This window comes from Oncorhynchus gorbuscha, linkage group LG26 (genome assembly GCF_021184085.1).
Source record: "Oncorhynchus gorbuscha isolate QuinsamMale2020 ecotype Even-year linkage group LG26, OgorEven_v1.0, whole genome shotgun sequence".
In the NCBI taxonomy this organism is placed as follows: Eukaryota; Metazoa; Chordata; class Actinopteri; order Salmoniformes; family Salmonidae; genus Oncorhynchus; species Oncorhynchus gorbuscha.
This window is the reverse complement of record NC_060198.1, coordinates 3,051,364-3,068,696: the sequence shown is the minus strand read 5'-3', so window position 1 is coordinate 3,068,696 and position 17,333 is coordinate 3,051,364. Positions and strand designations below refer to the sequence as shown.

At 42.6% G+C, this 17,333-nt stretch overlaps 1 protein-coding gene across 3 annotated transcripts in view; it reads right to left on the bottom strand.

The window, feature by feature from the left end:
• Positions 1-218: 218 nt before the first annotated feature.
• The window catches only part of LOC124016201 (microtubule-associated serine/threonine-protein kinase 1-like), a 47,034-nt gene continuing 29,919 nt past the window's right edge, over positions 219-17,333 (bottom strand). For all 3 annotated transcript variants that reach the window (XR_006835316.1, XM_046331740.1, XM_046331741.1), the window contains 3 exons: positions 1,494-1,582; positions 891-966; positions 219-321 (listed from right to left, as the gene is read on the bottom strand). Coding sequence is in view for 2 of the 3 variants with exons in the window: in XM_046331740.1 (XP_046187696.1) it covers positions 306-321; positions 891-966; positions 1,494-1,582 (181 nt within the window). In the remaining variant the exon portion in view is untranslated. The remainder of the gene's footprint in view (positions 322-890; positions 967-1,493; positions 1,583-17,333) is intronic.

Sequence of the window (17,333 nt, the reverse complement as noted above, 5' to 3'; positions counted from 1 at the left end):
GGGTGGGAGAGAGAGAGAGTGGGGGGGTTAGGAAGAGAGCAGGCAGAATTGCATCATACTAGTTCCAGAGCAGAAAGGGATTTATACAATAGGTAGTTCCTTCTGTCCAAAAAGTCAGAGAGCTTAATGTTCCACATTTCTTTCACACCTCCTGGATTGCCTTTTGCGCCAATAATCCCTTCCTTTCCTCTGCTTCCCTGGGGTCCTGCTACACATATCTCTCTCTCTCTCTCTCTGTGGGTCCTTCTATCTGTCTGACACTGCTGGAGTCATGATGGATGTTGGTTTTGGCTACATCCTGGCACTCAGAGGCCCATCCGTCTGTGCGCGCACATAAACACACACACACACACTTTGTCATGACGTGTGACAGGGGAATGCAAAGAGGGGAAAGTGTCTCTGTATAAGGGTGTAAATGAATTCACTTTCACTGTGTGTGTGCCACTGGAATATTGTCACTGCTTAACTAAACAGTCAGTTGAGGACTAGGGTGGTCTAGTGGTCTAAACCACTGCCTCTAGAGCACATTTACGGCTGCAGCAGGGGTTCACATCCAGCCTACTGCTATTTCAGCAACTCTCTCTATCTTTCCTCTCTACTATCCTGCCTGCCCACAAAACTACACATATTCCTTCAAAAAAAGAATGGCCAGTTGATTGCTACTATGGCGGTATTGGTATGACAATGTGTTTGTTTATGCAGTGTAGCCAAAGGCTTTTTGGTTGTTGTAGGATTACCTGATTAAGAGATATGGCTGCTAGATTAGATTATAGGATCATAAAAAGGGACCTGCCAAGAGCGTTACCTGCTTTTTCATCCCTTTATATAACTTGATATAATCTCTTTATATGTAAACAGCAGATGTATTGACTATTCCAAACGCTATTTACCTTCTAGAGGAGGCAAATGAGAAGTGGGCAGGGCCACTGGGGGAGAAGTTCCTTGGGCTGTCCAATGGACTACTTCCTGTGGAGAGACAGGGAACATACATGAAGTGCCATTATAATATTTCATATATAATATAGACATTTTTATCCAGAGCAGCTTACAGTCATGCATGCATCCATTTTAAGTATGGGCGGTTCTGGACATTGAACCCACTACCCTGGTGTTACAAGCACCATGCTCCACCAAATGATCTACAAAGAACCAAACTGGCCCATTATACATCACTGTAAATACAGTATTAACTGTTAATATAAACTGGGTGGTTTGAGCCCTGAATGCTGATTAGCTGATAGCCGTGGTATATCAGGCCATATACCATGGGTATGGCAAAACATTTATTTTTACTGCTCTAATTACGTTGGTAACCAGTTTATAATAGCAATAAGGCACCTCAGCGGTTTGTGATATATGGCCAATATACCGCGGCTAAGGGCTGTGTCCAGGCACGCATTGTGTCGTGCGTAAGAACCGCCATTAGCCGTGGTATATTGGCCATACACCACACCCCTCACGTCTTAACGCTTAATTATAACCAATTGCCTTACCTATGTGTCCAGGGAGAGGTGAGTGTGGTCGAGGGAGAGTGGGTGATGTACTGGTTAGAATGAGGCTCTTCCGGTTACTGGTCCGGCAACTAGAACACACACAGCCACAAACACACAGGCCATCATTATCTGAAACACAGTCAAAGAGGTGATAACATTACCATCTAACAGCATCTACCACTCTTAGCGTAATATCTATGAGAAAGTCGGGTGTGATCGTGTGTACTTTCATGTGTGTGTGTGTGTGAGTGCGTGTTTGTGTGGCTGTGTGCTTCTGAGCTTGAACGCTTGTGTGCGTGTAAGTGTCTGTGTGCGCTTCTGTGTGTAAATGTGTCTATGCATGCTCACACAAATTGGGCCAGAGAACATGGGGTATTGAAGTCAGCCCACCACGTGGGGAGAGAGCCAAAGCAACAAAGCCTTGTGGATCACACACACACAAACACACACACACACCACGAGCCACAGCAACAAGGACTTCCAATTTCCTTCAGTGTCAACTTGGACGAGACACCTCTCATGCGAGATAATGATGGGAGCGAGGGAGAGATGGAGAGAGAGCAGGAGAGAAGGAGAGGGGCAGGTAATGATGTGTTGAGATTATCATATAAATGAGGATTAACCCTCCTGATGCAAGAGAAAAAACATGGACTCACACTGAGTGTGACACAGATGGTGTTATGCGGGAGGAGGGCTTTAAAAGGTGTGATTCTACCATGACAACCATACTTCCTGTAGTCAGGGAACCGTACGTAACGGTGTAATGTTGTAGTTGGCTGAAATCCCTCACTAATATATATTCTCCATATTATACACCACTATCAGCATAGGAGAGAAATATGGTATGGCCTTGAAAAATCACCCACAGTAGACTGTTCCCTTTCTCCTCCTTCTCCTCGACCTCCTTCTCCTCCTTCCTCAATCTATGGTCGACCAATGACGACTCACTACACTTTATTCACCACTAATAATGACTCCCGAATAACGACGTTCAACACTGTCAGCATAGCACAATAGTAACAGGAATATGGCATACAGTAGCCTCGAAAAATGACCCCTAGTAAAAATGATGTCACTTTTCTCCTCTGTGTGTGTGTGTGTGTGTGTGTGTGTGTGTGTGTGTGTGTGTGTGTGTGTGTGTGTGTGTGTGTGTGTGTGTGTGTGTGTGTGTGTGTGTGTGTGTGTGTGTGTGTGTGTGTGTGTGTGTGTGTGTACGTGTCAAGTCTGTTTTGGTTGCCCTGCCAGATCTCTCCAGTGTGCTGGTTTTGAAAGGTAGCTGTCAGCCAGATGAGAAGCGGTAGGAAGCCGCACAGCGCTAACACAGCATGACAAAGACATGGGCTAGGCTTGTTCCACATTGCATCAGATAGCATGCTGCTCTATACAGCTGGGATGTAAATTACACACACAGGCATGAGCAGGTCAGTACACGACACACACACACATGCACGAGCGGTATACGTACATGTCTGAAACAGCAGGACAATTTCCATAATGCATTGATGCATTTCAAATAAAGCACTCCCTCCCCCCTTCCTCCCTCCACCGCCATATCCCTTATTGATTTATTTATTCTCATGTGTTTGTTCCTCGTCAGAACAGCTAACATCAAGGAAACAGCCAAAAACCACCTAGTGATCTCTCTCTGTGTCACTCAGGCACCAGGAGAGGCTTGTGAACGAACTCACACACACATTTGGAGAGAAGGGGTGGTGAAATATTTAAGGGAAATGCATTAGGCTTGGTTTTGGAAGTGGCTTAACACCATTACACTACAACTCTCTGAGGACTGGAGGAGAACCAGTTAGAAATACTGAGAGTCATCCCAGTCCTTACTTTCCGTTATCTTTCTATTTTATATTTTTTCGTCTTACATGTTTATTTCAATTTGGTTGGTTAATAGTATATTAACCTTCACAATTTATCACACAATCAATAATACAGTGTAGAATACACAGTACTTAAATTGGCCAATGTAAGCATTACCTTTAAATGTGTCATCATCTTAATGATAAATCTAGTTTCTTTATGAAGGCCCAGTGGAGACTAGAGGACTGTCTGGGGTCTGTATGGGTTCAGACTGGTCCTTCTAAGTGGGATTGTAAGTAACGCTGAATGTCACTGTCCTCTCCTGTGGCTTGATTAAATGAACTCTCTAACCCACATATAGAGATAGAGAGAAGGAGCAGGATGGGGTTGAGAGGAGGGGGGGAGAGAGGGAGAGTATGTGTGACAAAGAAATTGAGTGCGTGAGAACAAGTGAGAAAGAAAGGAAAGAGAGACTACCAGGGTTGAGAGTATTGAGTGAAGGGGAAGAATAGAAAGATACCTCGTTTTATTTCTTCAGAGTTCAGTTCCACTACATTAGAGGTTTAGCCTGAGAGTGAATTCAAGTGATGAGTCATCCATAGACCTAACTGGAACTATGCTCAGTGGATGACATGCTGTGTCTTTCATAAGGTTTCTCATGACTTTAGTCTGATGAAAAAATATCTGAGATAGAGCTGACAAATGAAAAATGGAAGGAAACATGGGAAAGAGGGGGGTGAATATAGAGAGGGAGGGGTGAAAGAGAGAAATGGAAAGGAAAAGAAGACAAGTGTGTGTGTTTTCTCTCTCCTCTCTGGTGTTGCTGAGTGACAGGGTAAATCTCTCAGTCACGGTTATGGTCATGTAGTGTGGGCTCAGCCGCTCTCCATCTGGTTTAGATAGTGTGTGTGTGTGTGTGTGTGTGGTGTGTGTGTGTGCTGCTGGCTTTATCCCAAGACCACCATAAATCAAGAGCAGTGCCCTTACTATATCACACAACATAAAGGTTTTTGATAGCATATCATATGGCATTTCTGAGGTGGACAAACATTTTCAGTATGATTGTGTTCAGTTTGGTTTATCCTTAATGACCAGTCTCCAGACTAGACACATCTCTAGACAGCGTTAGCTACATCTTTCAGAATTGAATTGAATCATTCATTTATTTAACCAGGTAAATAAATGAGGAATAAATTCTTCCTTTCTTCGTTCTGTAATGACCCGACCACAAAGCAGTAAGAGAGAGGGGGGTGAGGGGAGGCTAGGTCTACACAGTTACTATAGCAACACTAAAGAGTCACACAATATACTACTCATGTGAACGTCCAACCCTGTCCTGTAGTTACAATAACAGGTCTTTATTATTCCTTTCTTTATTGGGATCCCCATTAGGTGTAACGAAAATAGCAGCTACTCTTCCTGGGGTCCACACAGAACATGACATAACACTGAACATTAATAGACCAGAACAGTTCAAGGACAGAACTACATACATTTAAAAACAGCACTCATAGTCTACATATCAATGCATACACACAATATCTAGGTCAAATGGGGGAGTTGTGCTGTGAGGTGTTGCTATTTGGAATTTTCAAAACATGAATGTTTCTTATAAAAAGAAGAAGTGACGTAGTCAGTCTCTCCTCAACTCTTTGCCAAGAGAGACTGGCAGCATAGTATTAATATTAGCCCTCTGATTACAATGAAGAGCAAGACGTGCCGCTCTGTTCTGAGCCAGCTGCAGTTTAACTAGGTCTTTCTTTGCAGCCCTTGACCACATGACTGGACAACAATCAAGATAAGACAAAACTAGAGCCTGGAGGACTTGCAGTGTGGTGTCATAAAAGCAGAGAATCTCTTTATTACGGACAGAACTCTCCCCATCTTTACAACTATTGAATCTAGATGTTTTGACCATGACAGTTTACAATCTAAGGGAACACCAGGTCTAGAACTTACTTTACACTTTGCACTCTGACTTTATGACATTTGACCGACATCCCATCTCTATACATGACCCTTGAACTTCTATGAAATCACATTATACGAAAACATGCAGATGAAACATCAAATAATCTGGTGTGTGGGCAGTTTCATAAAACGTCATAATCTGTCATATAAAGCGTTTTAATCTACTGTATCATAATCCATTTAATCCAGACATTAGGCTCAGCCAGTAGCAGGCAGGTAGTCAGCTAGTTTAGTCAGTCAGCCAATGGCAGTCAATCAGTCAGTTTGATAGTCAGTCAGTCAGTAGTTGACAGTAGTGTTATCAGTCAGACAGTCAGTCAGTCAATCAGTAGCTGACAGTAGTGTTAACAATGAGTCAGTCAGTAGTTGATAGTAGTGTTAACAATGAGTCAGTCAGTAGTTGATAGTAGTGTTAACAATGAGTCAGTCAGTAGTTGACAGTAGTGTTAACAATGAGTCAGTCAGTAGTTGACAGTAGTGTTAACAATAAGTCAGTCAGTAGTTGATAGTAGTGTTAACAGTCAGTCAGTCAGTAGTTGACAGTAGTGTTATCATTCAGACAGTCAGTCAGTCAGTCAGTAGTTGACAGTAGTGTTAACAATGAGTCAGTCAGTAGTTGATAGTAGTGTTAACAGTCAGTCAGTCAGTAGTTGACAGTAGTGTTATCATTCAGACAGTCAGTCAGTCAATCAGTAGCTGACAGTAGTGTTAACAATGAGTCAGTCAGTAGTTGACAGTAGTGTTAACAGTCAGTCAGTAGTGTTGCCTGTCTTGTGTGATCTGTGATTTCTAGACATACACAACCCTTGCTGTGTCTTCTGACTCTTTACCTCATGAGGTCACACTGTAATAAAAATCACATTTGGTAAAACATGATGATGAAGCAGCAAATCTGCTGTGTGGGCAGCAGTTCATAATCCATGATAATCTACTGCATCACATCACCAGGCTACAAACTCTTCCGGTCGCAGGCAGTCAGTCACTCCGACAGTATTTGACAGTAGAGTTGCCAGTCAGTGTGTGGTTGTGTGATTTATAGAGAATCAATGGCCCATGCAGTCTCTGTCTGTCTGTGGGTTCTGGTGATCAGTCAGAGTAACAGAGGAGAAAGCTGTGATAACAACTGATGAGAAAAAAGGCCAAATGGCAGTGTGTATGTATGACTAAATCAAAAGTTCTCCCATGTCACCCCACTCCTCCACACTCCACACTGGCTTCCAGTCGACGCTCGCATCCACTACAAGACCACTGGCTTCCAGTACTTACCTACATAGCTGTAAGAGACCATGGACTAGCTGTAAGAGGAACCCTCCCTACCTTCAGGCTAGGAGCAAACCCTACACCCCAACCCGAGTACTCTGTTCTGCCACCTCTGGTCTCTTGGCTCTCCCACCCCTACAGGAGGGCAGCTCCCCCTCAGCCCAGTCAAAGCTCTTCTCTGTCCTGGCACCTGTGCAAGGAGTGCTGCAGTTCCAGAGGACCATCCTGTCTGCCACGGTCCAGTCTGTCCATCAAGCTCACCCTACCATGCCCACTGCCACAGACCCATATCTGAGATCAAAGGACTGGTCTTTCTCTATCACCAGGTACGGTGCATGATGACTGTGCTGCTGCTAATTGGCCAGAAGCTGGCTCCAGAGATAGTGGATCAAGTCCTGGATGTGGATCAAGTCCTGGATGTGGAGAGGAATCCCAGGAAACCCGTGTACAGCACGGTGGTGGACTTTCCCTCGGTGCTGTTCCACTGCCATTTTGAGGTGTTGAGCTGGCGCAGGGAAGCTGTGGAGGTGAACCACTCCCTGGCCACGCTGCAGCAACACTGGACCCAGATAGCAGTCAAGACCCAGCCCCCCTTTACTAGAACTGAGATATGCGGTTGTCCCACCTAGCTATTTTAAGATTTAAAAGTCACTCTGGATAAGAGCGTCTGCTAAATTACTCAAATGTAAAAACATAAATGTAATGGAAAGTCAATGGAACACAAAGCTAAAATACCACGGTTCAGTTCAATCTGTCTTAGCCTGGAACTCACTGTGATGCTCTCACAGCCACTCTCTGTTAAACCTGCCTTTGAAAGAGGACAAGATTGAAATCTATTCTCTATTCTGTGAAAGAGAAGATAACTCACTGGGCATACCACATCATTTCAATGTGGAGAATTGGGTTATATTTGGTAGATACGTATCAATAAGATTCCAACCTATTTTCGCCCACTCAAAACGACAGCCAAACATTTGTTGAATTCCCAATGTGTAATCACTATGCTTTCAACCATCTAAAAGCCAAACATTTGTTGAATTCCCAATGTGTTATCACTATTTGCACAACCTTTCAACCATCTAAAAGCACAACCAAGATGTCACCTAAATGTGTTATCACTGCGCTTTCAACCATCTAAAAGCAAAATCAATGAAAATCAATGTCAGAGTTTTTGGTTTTAGTTGTTTTGTTATCACTGCGCTTTTCAAAAGCACAACCAAATTCTAATGGAAAAATCAATGTCAGAGTTTTTGGTTTTAGTTGTCACCTAAATGTGTTATCACTGCACTTTCAACCATCTAAAAGCACACCAAAGTTCAAATGGGAAATACAATGTCAGATATTTTGTTTATTTATACAACAACTTAATATGTTTTTATTTGATGTGTTATCACTGTGCTTGTTCTAATAGTACAACCACATGACCTAGATTGCAGTTTGTTGAGATTGTTATTAAAGTACATGGTGCAAGTGATCAACGAAGTAAAGCCTTACTTCCCAGGCTATTGACTGTCTTACAAAAGTAATAGAGAATTCTGTTTGGTTGACAACGCAACCAAATATCAACATTTAAAGGAGAAGTGCTGCTTGGATAGTTCCATCTGAGCCACTGGCTTAATCCTGTTCTTTAACTTTTATATTTGGTTGAGATGGAGACGTGAATCCAACATATCATTTGTTAACTTGTCGACAAGGTAATAGGCTATTTACCATATTGCAAAAGTGATATTGAATTGTGTTTGATTGTCAACGCAAACAAATATAACCTGTTGAAAGAGATCTTCTGCTTGGTTAGCTCCATCTGTGCCACTGAGTCTGGCTTTATTTCCAGTTTGTCTACAAAGGAACAATTGATCTGTTGGTGTCACGTCTCCATTTCAACCCAAAATGTCTGTTAAGGAATAGCGATAAATCAAATCAAATTTTAAATGCACTTTAAATACAGTTTGATTTGATTTAATCCTATTCTTTAACTTGTATTTTTGGTTGAGATGGAGATGTGAATCCAACATATTTATGATTAACTTGTAGATTCAATTTGAAATTAACCAGAGCTTGAAACCCTATGCCTTTATGTATTGCCAAGTCTTAGTTGAATCCTGGGCTGAATTTATAGAATAGCTGTTGATGACTTCCCAAATGTTATATAGGCCTAATAAATAGCATAATTGATGCTATATGATTGATATGTATGATAAGTACAGTTACATTTCATTTGCTCTGTTGAACCTACCCTTTGGAATGACTTCGATAGCAAGTAAATCTTTTAAAACCGATTAAGGATCGGACCCTTTTTTTCAATTTTCACCTAAAATGACATACCCAAATCTAACTGCCTTTAGCTCAGAACCTGAAGCAAGGATAATGCATATTCCTGATGCCATTTGAAAGGAAACACTGTGAAGTTTGTGGAAATGTGAAATTAATGTTGGAGAATATAACACATTAGATCTGGTAAAAGATAATGTAATGTACTTTTTGTACCGTCATCTTTGAAATGCAAGAGAAAGGACATAATGTATTATTCCAGCCCAGGCACAATTAAGATTTTGGTCACTAGATGACAGCAGTGTATGTGCAAAGTTTTAGACTGATCCAATGAACCATTGTATTTCTGTTCAAAATGTTGTATCAATACTGCCCAAATGTGCCTAATTGGTTTATTAATAACTTTTCAAGTTCATAACTGTGCACTCTCCTTAAACAATAGCATGGTATTATTTCACTGTAATAGCTACTGTAAATTGGACAGTGCAGTTAGATTAACAATAATTGAAGCTTTCTGCCAATATCAGATATGTCTACATCCTGGGAAATGTTCTTGTTACTTACAACCTCATGCTAATCGCATTAGCATACGTTAGCTCAACCGTCCCGGGGGGGACCCACCAATCTTGTATAGGTTAGGTGGAGATTTCACAACAATAACTCTCACGATAGCAGATTGGTCGTAGTCAGTGACAAATATCAAAAATAAGCTGGGCTTGGTTAAAACCCTGGATTGTTAGACCAAAGGGATAGCTGCAGATCAATCAACTCTCCAGTAAGAGTTGCTGTCCAACCTATTGCATTCTTGTTTTTTAACGCTACAGCATACAATGACATTCTAGACGATTCTGTGCTTCCAACTTTGTGCCAACAGTTTGGGGAAGGACTTTCCTGTTTCAGCAAGACAATGCCCCCATGCACAAAGTGAGGTCCATACAGAAATGGTTTGTTGAGATTGGTGTGGAAGAACTTGACTGGCCTCTACAGAGCCCTGACCTCAACCCATCAAATACCTTTATGATGAATTGAAAGGCCGACTGCGAGCCAGGCCTAATCGCCTGACCTCACTAATGCTCTTTTGACTGAATGGAAGCAAGTCCCCACAGCAATGTTCCAACATCTAGTGGAAAGCCTTCCCAGAGTAGTGGAGGCTGTTATAGCAGCAAAGGGGGACCAACTCCATATTAATGCCCATGATTTTGGAATGAGATGTTTGACGAGTAGGTGTCCACATGCTTTTGGTCATGTAGTATACAAATTCAACATAGATTGTCTGTATTGACAATTGGTTACAATGATGACATAATCCTGTGTTTGAAATTTTGAGGGAAACAGTTGAGGGAAATTTTACCCACAAAATAACGTAGTTGATTACTTTTTTCAAATCCAATGTATTTTCCTCGTATATTCCAAATTACAATACGTTGACAAATTACATTTAAAAAACATTGTGAGAAACAGAGGGGACTGACAGAACAAGAAGAAGAGTAAGCAAGAGACATAAAAGGGGAGGAAAGAACCATAAAGAGAGTAAGGGGGAGGATGACATGTAGAGGGAATGATAGCTAGTTGTTCTTTCCTACTGTACCCAATCTGGCGGCTGTCAACAGGTCAAAGGTCAAATCAGTGGTAATGACTCGTGTGAAGAGTGATTATCCCCCGTGCAGACCCCTCACTGGCACACTAGTCTCACATACGAGTGCACACACAGACACGCACACACACGCACACACACGCACACACAAACGGATGCACACACACACACACAGGATTGTATTGTGCTCTTTGTGTGGGGAACAGTGAATAAAGTAGAGAGAAAAAGAAATGGAGTAAAAGAGAAAGTGAAAGGTGAGAGGGTACCACTTCTCCTCTTCTCACATCATTTCATTTCGGTCAATTGCAGAGCAGACAGTATTTTATTTACTCCCCAATCATAGGAAGATACTGACATTGACACTTCTGATGTAAACAAACACACACACACAGACCCACCCACACAATCCTTGGATGACAAACCAGCTTGTGTTTAGGTTCACTATGTTCTATGGTCTGGATAATTGCTTTCTAAATAACTGCTCAACATGACTATATGACTATAGTTCCTATAACAAGGCCATGTCCACAGAGACAACACACAGAGGACAGCTACCATTACGTCAAGACAAATAGTGTGATTGTGTGTGTGTGTGTGTGTGTGTGTGTGTGTGTGTGTGTGTGTGCGTGCGTGCGTGCGTGTGTGTGTGTGATTTCCATATATACTGTATGGGCAGCATGGTGATCAGTAGTTTCAGTAGTCCTACATCTTATGTAACCACATACTGCGCGTCTCAAAAACACATGTGAAATAGGACAAATATAAGCACCCACCAAATTATTATTATAATTATTATATTGATGATTATTATTATTACTATAATGATGATGATTATTATTAAAGGGACTGCTAGTCCAGTATATCATAGTAGACTGTTCTAAAGACTATGTGCAGTAATTCCCAACCCATCTATACGGGTATATCATCATGGTGGACAGTGTGTGTGTGTGTGTGTGTGTGTGTGTGTGTGTGTGTGTGTGTGTGTGTGTGTGTGTGTGTGTGTGTGTGTGTGTGTGTGTGTGTGTGTGTGTGTGTGTGTGTGTGTGTGTGTGTGTGTGTGTGTGTTTGTGCGTGTGCCTCTGTATGTTTGTGTGTGTTCGTGTCTATACAGTAAGCATGAGTGTGTGCTGATGTAATGTAAACGTTAGTGTCGTCCTCTGCATGCTGAGTCACAGGGCAGACAGGACACCATGCAGACCTTTCTGATCGTTAGAATATTGATCGACCCGAGGCAATTTCCTGTCAGGTGACCTTTCCATGACACTCCGGGTTTCTTAATGTTTACCGCTGTCTGATGTGAAGCAGTGAAATCAGAGGTCACAGTCAAGCCACAATATGAAGTTTGTGTGTCAGTCAATCACTATTGTCTATTGACTTTCTCTGACACTTCCTCGGGATTTCTTAAAGGGGGACTGCAACATTTACAGCTGTCTGGAGTCAATAAACTGAGTCAGGGAAAGGGAGGGAGGAAGGAGGGTGTAGAAAAACTAAGTCAGGGAAAGGGAGGGAGGGTGGGAAGCTGAGTGAAGGGACCAATTTAGTGAGAAACATTGTATAGTTCTTTGAGGGCCTACGCCTGCTCACAGCAGGGTGTTCTTTCACATCCACTGATAAAAGGGAAGGAAGACAATGACTGTGTCCCAAATGGCAACCTATTCCCTATACAGTGCACTACTTTTAGACCACGACCCATAGGATCTGGTCAAAAGTAGCGCACTATGTAGATAATATGATGCCATTTGGGATGAACACGTTGTCCCCTTTACACTATAAAACGAGGATGCCGACAGACAGAGAAACTTTTGGCCCTGCTAGATAGCTACAGTCAGACCTGGGTTCAAATACTATTTAAAATCAGGTAAAATACTTTGATTGTTTGCCTGCCCGGAGTGCCAGACGGACAGGGTTTAAAGTATTGGGACTATTCAATCAAGCACAGATGAAGTATTTGAAATGATTTCAAATAGTATTTGAACACAGGTCTGGTAGCTACATCATCTAGGAGGATGTCTGTCTATCTAGCTATTTCTCTGTCTGTTTGTCTGTCTAGCTACAGTAGCTAGCATGGCGACAAGACATGACAACTCTGGCCTGTAGGTCTGTCTGTCTGTCTGTCTATTTAAGATGACGGGGCCTGGAGCTGTCAGAGAGAGAGAGTAGCCTTCCAGGGGAGTTCTAGTTAGGAAACACATCAGTGAGTCTGACTACAACACATCTGGAGCCCAGGCTGTTAAACCAAAATATACTGACTGAGCTAGCCACGACGGCAGCTAGCAAAATGCTACCGCCTGCACACTTTAACAGCAATAGCAAAGTCCACAACAGGGATATTAGGTCCATGTCACAGCTCTTTAAGCTCATACAATGACCTAGCGACAATGCCAACAAAATGTTAATGCAAATGTTCCTCCACAGATGTAGAAAGGCCTATAGATTTTTTCTCAAAGAGGAAAGGACTATCATGACCCTTTATAAAGGTGATATGCCTCTTTAAGACACTATTTTTGTTGTGTGTTATTGTTATGCTTTTGAAACAATGGGTGGGCAACTGCACTCTATTGTCGTCTTTAATTCAAAATGACGTCAGTCACAGGCGCGTAGGTGCAAAACAAACAGAATAATGAAAAGGCTCTGTTATGCCTTGTGGTCATACTGTAGGCCTGAGGCAGTCGGTTACCCCGTTTGAACTCTCCTATCATGATTTATGACAAAGTTATGTAGGCTATTCTTGAGGTGTCAAAGCATGCCTTCAAGGCAGCCAGAGTGACACAGCAGAATCAGAAGCGAATTGAGGCACTGAAATATCTTTACTGTAATATCTATTGACTGAACTGAGGTAAATGTTTTCCCCCCTTTTCTGTCCTATTATTATTGATGACAAGGTTAGGCTTTTTTAGTTGTAAAAATTCAAATGTGTCTTCGAGGTAGAGTGACACAGAAAGCATCAGAAGCTTGGAGGGACAGTGCTGTCTTGTGTACTGTGTATTGTCTGAAAGCTACATTGGGCTGAGACTGGGAGGTGGTGCATTGAATCAGCTATAGCTTTTGTTAACAGACCCTTATGCAAGCAGGGGGTTGCATCCCAAAGGGCACCCTATTCCCTATAGTGCACCACTTTTGACTAGGGCCCATACGGGAATAGGGTGGTATTTGAGACCCACACAGGGACACAGGGTAAATGACCTGGAACTATTACCTCGTTAAAATATAATTGTCTACGTTCCAAATGTCACCCTATTCCCTATGTATTGCACTATTTTTGGCCAGGGCCCATAGGGAATAGGGTGCTGTTTGGGACACAGAGGCATACAGTGTCATACACACCGAGTCTGAAAGACATTTAATATCATTGATGATGCGTATGGTTAAGTGGTTGTCAAATCCTCCACTACGGAAAACCATGTTCTTTGAATAATACATTTATGTAAAATTCTGTACTGCTGGATATTAACACTAATACTTTTCTTATTATGACAATGATTGAATTATAATGTTTAGCCTTGGAACATGGACTCCTTTCCATCAACAAGCCACATACGCTACAGTCAGTAGTTTAAAGAACAAAAATAGGAAAGCACTCCGGAGAATAAACTTAAATGAACATATTTTTATTGCCGGGTGCATTCGAGGCAACAGCAATCAATATCACCACAATTCGACAAGTATTCAGCACCTGATCTAAGTTTATATAAGGTGGAGTGGAGCACGTTGTTGATCTTTACAGTCAGTTGTTTACCATGTCAATGTTGTGAAATACAGATGGATAAGAAGATTATTACTCAGCTATCATGATGAGAGACCAAGTAATTACTAGTACACTGAGTCACTAACGGTTTTGGGGGGAGCTAGTGTGTGCACCTGCTATCCAAAAACATCTAAAGTGATGTACTCCCTGTGCTCTGTTTTGACTACTGCCCACCTGCTAGTACAGAGGTAGGATATTAATTTGAGCCGGTTGCAACAGCAGGAAAATAATCCTGCAGCAACAGGAAAGGTGAATTATTACATGGATTATAATTAATGGTTGATACATTTTTCGTGAGGGGGAATCAAGTCTGTTAAACAAGTTAAACATTTCCTGCATTGCAAGTTCTCCAGCAACAGGGTGATCAAATTAAGATCCTACATCTGTAGCAGTCAGATTCCAATAGCGCACAGAGAGAACTACACCAATCTGCTTTCACGTTAACTAGTCTGCTACTGTGCGTAGCTTAACACAGAGGAGAGAAGGCTCAGTGCATAGCCACAACATCAATAGCATTGATTGACTGGGGGCGTAGGGTTAACAACATGGTGGCACCCAACTGACATTACTGCAATGTAAATCTGGACTTCAACCACGTTGCAATGTAAATCTATAGAACACACACCTGATGAGGGGTTACATTCAAACACACTCTTTCTCTTATTCCTCTATACGAGCTTTCAGATGACATTCTATGAGGAAGACAGAAAAGAGAGAGAGCGAGAAAGAGAGACCGAGAGAGAAAGAGAGAGAGAATTAATTTAGAGTATAGCTACATTTTGAGTACAGCTAAAAAGAAAAGAAAAAAAGAGTTGAAGAAAAACTAAAGATGAAAGAAAATAGAGTCTCTTTAGAGTGCTGAGTTAACCCCAGTGGGCTGCTGTTAAATCTAGGCCCAGACTGTACCTCAGGCTCTGCCTTTCATTTTACACCCCACTCCGTCTTCCCTCTCCTGTTCTACACTCCTCCTCCGCTTCGTTCTATCTATCCTTCCGGGCACAAAGCATCTTCCTTCTCTAATTGAGACAGCCTGAGAGAGTCGGCCAAGAACGAGCGGCTTGCAAACACACACACACACATGCAGGCAGACAGTGACATACACTCACACACAATCACGCACACACATACTGTACATAAACACTGATATACCCTGATAAGAACATAAGACACACTACCACCCACGTTATGCTACTAGCTACACACACAAACATGCATTGCATGACAAGTGAGTACAACAAATCTCTGACCTACTACATGGATTGTAATTTAAAGAAGATCAAGCCATCATCATAAGATCAGAGAACCATGTTTCCTCCTGGAGATAGATTCATACAAAGAGATTACAGAGATAGAGCTGTAGAAGAAACCTTGAGGCAGGGTGCTGGAGGTATTATCACACACATACAAACACACACACACACACACAGAGAGAGAGAGATGTAGACACACACAGAGATGCACACACAGAGATAGAGACACACACACACTGCTGCCATCAGACAAAGGGATTTATACTAATCCTCCTATGAGCAGATGAGATGAAGTCGGAAATAAAACGCTACAGGACAACTGGGATTGTGTACTATGGCAGATAGAGAGAGAGGGAATGATGGGAGGGAGGGAATACAAAATAGTGGTAGAGGTGGGGAAGGTGCTCTAACCCAGACACCACAGTATATATACCCTCCCCTACAGAAGCCTCTAACCCAGACACCACAGTATATATACCATCCCCTACAGAAGCCTCTAGCCCAGACACCACAGTATATATAACACAGCAATGACCCTCCCCTACAGATGCCTCTAGCCCAGACACCACAGTATATATAGCACAGCATTGACCCTCCCCTACAGAGGCCTCTAACCCAGACACCACAGTATATATACCCTCCCTTACAGAAGCCTCTAACCCAGACACCACAGTATATATACCCTCCCCTACAGAAGCCTCTAACCCAGACACCACAGTATATATAGCACAGCATTGACCCTCCCCTACAGAGGCCTCTAACCCAGCCACCACAGTATATATACCCTCCCCTGCAGAAGTCTCTAACCCAGACACCACAGTATATATACCCTCCCCTACAGAAGCCTCTAACCCAGACACCATAGTATATATACCCTCCCCTACAGAAGCCTCTAACCCAGACACCACAGTATATATACCCTCCCTACAGAAGCCTCTAACCCAGACACCACAGTATATATACCCTCCCCTACAGAAGCCTCTAACCCAGACACCACAGTATGTATACCCTCCCTTACAGAAGCCTCTAACCCAGACACCACAGTATATATACCCTCCCTACAGAAGCCTCTAACCCAGACACCATAGTATATATACCCTCCCCTACAGAAGCCTCTAACCCAGACACCATAGTATATATACCCTCCCCTACAGACGCCTCTAACCCAGACACCACAGTATATATACCCTCCCCTACAGAAGCCTCTAACCCAGACACCACAGTATATATACCCTCCCTTACAGAAGACTCTAACCCAGACACCACAGTATATATACCCTCCCCTACAGAAGCCTCTAACCCAGACACCATAGTATATATACCCTCCCCTACAGAAGCCTCTAACCCAGACACCATAGTATATATACCCTCCCCTACAGACGCCTCTAACCCAGACACCACAGTATATATACCCTCCCCTACAGAAGCCTCTAACCCAGACACCACAGTATATATACCCTCCCTTACAGAAGACTCTAACCCAAACACCACAGTATATATACCCTCCCCTACAGAAGCCTCTAACCCAGACACCATAGTATATATACCCTCCCCTACAGAAACCTCTAACCCAGACACCACAGTATATATACCCTCCCTACAGAAGCCTCTAAACCAAACACCACAGTATATATACCCCCCCTACAGAAGCCTCTAAACCAGACACCACAGTATATATACCCTCCCCTACAGAAGCCTCTAAACCAGACACCACAGTATATATACCCTACCCTACAGAAGCCTCTAAACCAGACACCACAGTATATATACCCTCCCCTACAGAAACCTCTAACCCAGACACAACAGTATATATACCCTCCCCTACAGAAGCCTCTAACCCAGACACCACAGTATGTATACCCTCCCTTACAGAAGCCTCTAACCCAGACACCACAGTATATATACCCTCCCCTACAGAAGCCTCTAACCCAGACACCATAGTA